This window comes from Gopherus evgoodei, unplaced genomic scaffold, assembly GCF_007399415.2.
Source record: "Gopherus evgoodei ecotype Sinaloan lineage unplaced genomic scaffold, rGopEvg1_v1.p scaffold_32_arrow_ctg1, whole genome shotgun sequence".
Lineage (NCBI taxonomy): Eukaryota > Metazoa > Chordata > Testudines > Testudinidae > Gopherus > Gopherus evgoodei.
In genome coordinates this window covers 4,539,340-4,546,966 of record NW_022059994.1, presented here as the reverse complement: position 1 = coordinate 4,546,966, position 7,627 = coordinate 4,539,340, and the positions used below count along the sequence as shown (strand labels likewise).

Here is a 7,627-nt window from a genome sequence, read left to right as displayed (position 1 = left end):
GATCCCTGTAGCTGTCCCCCAAATCCAGGTCTGCCCAATACTGGGGAGCACCCAAAGCCTCATCACCCTCAACTAGGGGATCCACCTAATCTGCCTCCCATTATAGGGGGGCTTCCCACAGGCTGCCCTCCATATAGAGGGATCCACCAATTTATGATCAGTAATATAGGGGATTTCCCCCACCCCAGCCTCACCCTCTTAATTAGAGGACCCATTTAATCTAGCTCAAATAAGGAACTACCTCTGCCTCTTCCAATGCACAGGACACCCCAATCTGGTCTCCATCATAGGGATCCTCCCAATAATCAAGTCCTTCTGCTCCCTGAAGCTGCCTAACCTACAATAGGGACCCCCAGGACTGCCCCCCTCAGTCTGCCTTCCTCCTCACTTCATAACCCCCCCATCTGGTCCCCCTTATTATACAAGACCTCCCCAAGACAATGGCTCTCCCATCATAGAGAGCCTCAAGGACTATCCCCCTACCATAAGCACGTCCCCCAACCTGTCACCACCCCATAAGGACCCCCTTACACTCCAGTCCCCCAATATTAGAGAGCCACTTATAACAGTCTGACATCCCCTCAAATGATAAGACACCCTTAGTCTGGCTCTCCCAGTGGAAGGGCCCCCTCAGTCTGTATCTCCCATAATAAGACTGCTCCAGAGTAGACCCTCCACTCTTACACACTGTTCTGTTTCATCCAAAGGTGTATTATAGAGGTGACCCATCCAATATTAGGGGACACTTCCACCTCCAGGCTTGTCTCCAGTCACCAGAATGAGGGAGGAATATTCCACCCACCACAATTAAAGAGAGGGACACCTCCTGTCAACCAGGGTGGTTGAGGAAAGGGAAGAGGCAATTGTGGGGACTTCTCCTCCCTCCCATAGATGGATTCCCCCACTTCAGGCTAAGCTGCCAGGGGGAGTATCATGGCAAAACAGCAGCCCCCATCCCTAAAGCGAGCAAACCCCCACATCAGGCTGCAAGAGGGAGCTCCGTACCACAGAATGGGAGCCTCTATAGCCCCCTTCCCTACCAAAAAAGGCTTGTCTGACCCACTCCTTTTTATATTACGGCCATCACTGTGGTAACTGGGAGCCCAGCTGCCTGGGGTTTATGGGACATCTGGCATGGAAAGAAGGGGTTCCCTAGCCCAATGAGGGGGTCTGCAGGCTAGGGACCTGATATTGGGGTCCAATTCCCAACTCTGACACAGACTCCCTGGGCAAGCCCTTGTACCTCTGTAAGCCTCAGGTCCCCTATCTGCAAAATGGGGGTGAGCCGTCCTCGACCTCTTCTGTTCAGCTTGCAAGAGCTTTCAAGCAGGGACTGTCTCTCGCTGCGTGTCTGTGCAGCGCCTAGCCCAATGGGCCCTTGATCTCAGTTGGGGCAGCTGTGGATAGGTGCCCTGTAAGCAGGCTATGTGTCTGTGAACAGGCAGGTGGATACATTGCGCATCTGATCGAGTGTGAGTGAGTTGCATGTCTGCAATTGTCGAAGTGTGGCTGTTCTGGTGTGTGCCTGGGACTGGGTGGGCTGCATTGTAGGTTGGTCAGGGAGTAGACATGCTATCTGCTATGTCATCAGCTAAGCTGAGATTTCCGCTACTGCCTGTCACTGCTCTGCTCCCGTTCCCACCCCTCCCCAGGCCTTCATCTGCCAGACCTGATCCAGCTTTTTGCTGCTACCATGGGGCATCTGGGGAAGAGATGGTAAGAACACAGGATCAGAGAGTCCCCTGGCCAGCACTGGCCCCAGCTGGCTCTCCTGGAAGAGCCTGACCATACATCCTAGAGATATGTGAAATAGGTTTAAGCTGGGGCCAGACTGGAGCTGGCACCCCTAGAGGTGAAAGGCCCAGCATCCCATTCCCCACCTCCATAGCCAGCCAGTTCCTCTGCTCTGGGGTTGGATGGGAGCTTGTGCCCACTGAAGGGGAAAGGGCCCATGTCCCATTCCCAGTCCAGCTCCGCATTCCCAGCACAGCGTGAATAACCACAGGGAGTCACTGCCAGCATCTTCCAGTTTATTCCCCACTGAAGGTTTGGACAAGTCATGGCCGGAAGCTGGGCAGCTTCAGTGCTATCCCTGCAGGGGTTGGGACTAGGGCCAGCTCATCAGGTGAGGCCGAAGGCCTGAGCTCCCCCAAGAGTTGCCTATCCCCCTTGCCCCAGGACACTCCATCCAGTCCTGCCCTGGGCCCTCATGCTGGGCCAGTTTCCTCCTTCAGATAGTCCTTGTATATCCTGCGGATCCTGGCAATGTCCTTTTCAGGCGGCTGCTGCCACTCATACCAGGGGTACCAGGGTGCCTGGCTCTGCAGGGAAGGGGCAGGGGGTGTCTTGGTCACAGCCTGGTGCTGGTTGGTGTAGTCCTTGCCCTGCAGCATCACCAAGGGGATGTGGAAGCTCAAGAGCCCTGCAGGCGGCGGGGGAGGGAGGAAGGAAGGAAAGGCAGCTGCTGAGCAAGGCAGGGGTCAATCCCCATCCACAGCCCCGCTCCCCACAGCCCAGCTCTGCCGATGCCCCTCAATCCCAACCCGCAGCCCCCTGCTATTCCCACTTGGTCATATCCAGCTCCCTACTCACCATGGTCACGAGCTTGGTCAATCGCCTGGGTCAAGCGTTTATGCTGCTTCATGCAGACACCTGCAGTGGAAGGAGGGGGTAGCGTGTCTCAGAGGATGTAGAAACTGTGGGGTTTGGAGAGCTGACTGGGGCAGACTGATCCAGAGGCTCCTTTTCCATTTCTAAAAGGGACAGGCAGGGCCCCAGGGGTCAAAGAGGGTTTCCCAGGTTGGGGCTGGGCTGGATGGGGAGTCTCCATCTCCCTGGGAAACAGGCTGCACGGGGTGATGCTGACCCATGGGGGGATGGGACTAGATGGGAAATGTCACCTCCTTGGAGAGTTTCATCCTCTCCCCATACCTGCAACAATTCCCCTCCCAGCATCCCCCATACACAGACTATCCTCTGGCCTCTTGGGCTATTCTCCCTCACCTCTGCACTACCTCAGCCTTCCCACTGCCTCTGCTTCCTCTCCCTTGGGGTCCCCGCCCAGAACCAAGCAGATGGCTCCCTGCCCCCGCCTTTGGTCTAACTGGGAAAGTGGTTCCCTGTGGCAGACTCCAAGCCCCCCTGGGCAGGGGGGGGAATGTACCTGTGCGTGTGGGATGGAAGGTGATACCCGTGTGGGAGCAGATGAACTGCTCCAGGAGCTTCACGTTCTGCAGGGAGAGAGAGGCAAAGATGGAGCCGTGAGCAGCAGGCGCAGGGACAGGCAGGAAAGGGGCTGGCACCACAGAGAGGACATCTGGCTGCTTGGGGACACCAGGTTCTCCAAAGGGGGGGGGGGCAGGGGCGCTATACAAACAGGGCCAACCTGAGGGAAGAAGTGGGGATCACAGTGTTGGGGCAGAGGGGAAAGAGGGGATCATACAGCCAGGGCAGGCCTTATGAAGAGAATTACAGAGCAGGGGTCATACAGCTGTGCCCAGGGAGCCCAGACCACACTTTTTTTCTCTCTCCAGGTCAAGGGGTGGGGGTCACAGGCCCGGCTGGGGGATGGGGAGTGGCCCGAATGGCCTGAGTTGGGCTCAGCCCCTCACCCTGTAGTCCACGTGGAGTTTCTGGTCTCGGCAGATGGGGCAGGGGTGCCCCACAATCTTCTCTCCTCTCTGGGGAACCAAATGAGACTGTTAGAGCTGAGTCGCCTCTCCACCCTGCTCACACCCCAGCCACAAAGCAGGGCCAACGGTGGGCCAGACCCATGGGCCCATCTAGCCTGCTAGCCCGTCTCTGGCAGTCCTTAGCACAAGGTGAAGGTGCGAGCAACCCCTAGTGCTCAGATATGGTATAGCCTGTCTCCATAGATTGGCCTTCCTGACCTTCCTCATGCGCCGTAGCATCTGTCCCCTGCTATTATAATTATCCCGAGCTGTTCCCAAGGGCTTTACATCTGGAGATGGCGAAACGCTTTGCTGTCTTTAGCCTCATTTTATACATGGGGAAACTGAGGCAGAAAAGGGCAGCGACTTGTCCATGGTCACCAGCAGAGGCAGGCAGGCACAGCAGCCGCTCTCCAGGGGCCGGGTATCCTCACCGGCTGCGCTCTCAAATCCCACTAGACTCTTCTCCAGCCTCCCCTGTCCTGGTCCCTTTCCGACATTCTCTGGGGATGATTCTGACCCCCGTGGACCAGCTGCTAACGGATCTAAGTTCTCTGGGTCCTGCTGACCTTCAAACTTCTCCTTGTTTGGTGTCACCTGCCATTTACCTTCCCATGCCTCTCATCAAACCACCCCTTTCTGATCTGCTATGGATCTCACCAAGGCTAGCCAGACCATTGGTCTTTTCACTCTCCTCCCACTTCTATACCCTCACCCCCTGCTCTAATCACTAGAGACCCTAATCCCCACCCAAAACCCAGGAGTCCTGACTCCCAGGCCCTCTGCTCTAACCACTAGATCAGTGGTCCCCAACTTTTTCTGTCACCCCCCACCTTACCTGTAATGGAATCTGTCAGCCACCTGTCTGCCAGGGAATTGTGGGGCTCTGGCTGAGAGTGGAGCCCAAGCTGCAGCTAGGAGTGGGGCTGGAGCAGAGTTGGGTGCAGAGAGGGTCCGGATGGCGCTTTCTCTTCACCCTTCCCTCCCACTGTGGGGCTGCCCTTGCTGCTTCTCCCTCCCCACCACCGAAGGTTCCTCCGTGCCCTCTATGGGGGTGCACCTCACAGTCTGAGGATCACTGCACTAGATCCACACTTTCTTCCTGGATTGCAGACAAAACCCAGAAGTTGACTCCCAGCCCCCTTGCTCTAATCATTAGACCCCACTCCCCTCCCAGAGCAGGGTATAGAACTCAGGAGTCCTGGCTCCCAGCCCCCCCTGCTCTAACCACTAGACTGAGGAGCTCTTTCTTTGCTGGCATCTCTCCAACCGGCCTTGCTGAGGACAGCTCATGCCATAGGGTGGAGTCTGGGTGTCCACTGGCTCCCCCATGTGTTTCCTGGAGCCTGGGCAGCTGACAGGGGTGCTAGTCATTGGCCCCAAGCCCTGCCCATGCTGGGGGGCAGGGCAAGGTGTGAGGCTGCACTCACTATGCAGGTCTTGCGGGTCTTCTGAGGGGGGATGGGTCCCTTGTGGTTACGCCGATAGCCGAACCAGATGGGCTTGTCGCCATATCTCTCTATGTACTCTGCAAGGGGGGAGGGGAAAGTTAGCCATTCCCAGGTGAGGTTCACACCGAGGATCCTAGAGAATATGAGAGAGTGCAGCCTCTGTTGAATCAGACCCCTTGTACAGATGTGGAAACTGAGTCACATAGGTAGGAGGCTGGGCAATGATCATACTGAGAGTCTGGTCCAGAGATGAAAACCCAGGTGTCCTGACTCCCAGCCCCTCCCCGCCCCGCTGTAATCCACTAGACTCTCCTCCCGTCCCAGAGCAGGGCACATAACCCAAGAATCCTGGATCCCAGGTCCGCTACCCACCCCACTCGAGCCCCTAGACCACTTCCAGGAAACCTGAGCCCCTCACAAGGTTGCTCTCGGTGGTACCAGCCTGTGAAGCAGCAGGTCCAAGGCCTAGCACCAACCCCTTCCCAGCTCCTGGCCGGATACCTTCCGTCTCTAGATACTCCCAGGGTTTCTCCTTAAAGCGCAATTCGGTGTCAAAGGCGACTGGCTCTGCTGACGCGGCTGGGTCCGTCTCCGTGCTGAACACCCGGAGCAGCGGGCGCTGGAGCCGCAGGAGCGAGGCAGCAGGAGCAGCCTAAGAAAGGCCAAGTCAGGAAAGGAGAGAAAGGATCAGACCACCCCAATGAGTGGCTGTCCCTACTGTGTCTAGGATATTAGATAAGGATCAATGAAATGCAGCCACCTCTGGGGTGGGGCAGCTAGGGAACAGCAGCAGCACAGTAACATGGCACGGGGGAAGAGGGGGTTAATTCACCCATCACAGAACTGTGGCCACCTGTGGGGTGGGGCAGCTGGGGAATAGCCACATAGCAACACCGCATAGGGGAGAGAAGAATCACTCACCCATCACTGAAAAATGCACTGATTGGGCTTTGCAGGCACAATGGTATGCCCCGGTGCTCTTGCCTGAACCCTTCCCCCTGCTCTGCAGCGGTTCATTGCTGAGCTTCACCAAGGGGAGGCTGCATTTCAGCAGAGCCCAATGCCATTCTGTGATGAAACAGCAGGGCTAGTGCATGTGAAAGAGTTTATTCTTGGGAGTTGGAAGATGCTAGCATGATTTTTTTAGCAAGCAACTTTAATGATATTTTTGCATTTAATTTCCTGGCTACTTTTAAGGAAAAAGCAAATAAACACAGAGTAAGGACAAATGGATCTGCTGTCTGGAGCCGCCCTGTCCCGAGTTGCTGGACACCATATGGAAACAACAGCAGAAAGCCGTGACTAAGGTGGGAGGCCCAGTGGGCTCGTGCCTCAAAGCCGAAATAGCCTGTAGGCTCCCACAACAGGGCTCTGAGATCCCACATGACACAGCGATGCCGCACAATGGAGTAACACCACACCAGGGGAACGTCATATCCTGCTGCAATCCGATCTGGCGTGGCCCAGCAATCAAGTTGGCAGGCTGGCTCAGCCCTGGATAACCGTGTTGTGTTATGTTGAAGTGCATAACCACAGCACTGCAGGGTGATGTGATGGCAGGGAGACTCTGGGAAGAGCAATAATGTCATGCCGCTCCCTGACCCACCCTTGTGGAGTCACAGCAGGACAATGCCAAGTCACATCATGTTGCCCAATGCCACACAGCACCATGACAGCATGATACCCACAATGTCACACTGCTACCCCTTAGCATGATGATCTCACAGCATGGCAGCCATGATGTCACGTCACCACGATAACCTGACAGCACAGCAGCCATGAAGTCACATTGCCCCCAGCCCTAAGGTGCGATGACCTCATGGCACTGCAATCATGATGCCACGCTGCCCCCTCATGGCATGATGACATCATAGCAAGCGATTTTGGTGCAGGGCAGCTCTGACATCACACTCCACCCACCCTGGCACAATGACATCACAGTGACATTTCCGGTACAGCAATTGACGTCATCCTCACAAAGTGATATATGCAATGACATCACAGCACATGGTCCCAGCCGGCCCCCTTAGCCCCGCTCCTCACCTGGGCCCAGAAGAGCCTCGGGAGCAGAGCCAGCCCGGGCAGGCTGCTCGCGGCCCTTCGCAGAAACAAGGTGCCCCTAGAAGCCGCCATCTTGCGGTACGGTGATCTGTGCGCATGCGTGGTGACTAACGCAAATCAAAGCCGCCTCGGCAGCAGCCATCTTTTTCCACGTGACCACCGAGTTAGTGCGATCACGCATTCGCCTGTTTATTTTTTTTAACGAAACATCCGACTCGACAACTCTCTCCCGCGTCGGCTTGTAGGTTAGAAAGAAATGTTGCAAGGATTAATAGGTTTAGTTTGAAACATGCGGGATGATCATTGCGCATGCGCTGACCCATTTGTTGGCGCGCCTGCGCACAGCTCGGAGCGGAATAAAAACTGCGCCACAAGCTGGACAATGCCGGGCGTTGGCTGCGCATGCGCACAACCTTCAGGACGACAGTTAAGGGGAATCAGCCG

The 7,627-nt window shown here is 56.1% G+C and overlaps 1 protein-coding gene across 1 annotated transcript; it reads right to left on the bottom strand.

Moving 5' to 3' along the window:
• Positions 1-2,016: 2,016 nt before the first annotated feature.
• MRPS18B (mitochondrial ribosomal protein S18B) lies at positions 2,017-7,289 on the bottom strand. The gene is made up of 7 exons (XM_030543911.1): positions 7,166-7,289; positions 5,624-5,774; positions 5,102-5,199; positions 3,612-3,680; positions 3,164-3,230; positions 2,593-2,652; positions 2,017-2,422 (listed from the first exon to the last, which is right to left on the bottom strand). Exons 1-7 carry the CDS (start codon positions 7,253-7,255, stop codon positions 2,208-2,210), a joined length of 750 nt encoding a protein of 249 aa, XP_030399771.1. The 5' UTR covers positions 7,256-7,289; the 3' UTR covers positions 2,017-2,207.
• Between the last annotated feature and the right edge of the window lie 338 nt (positions 7,290-7,627).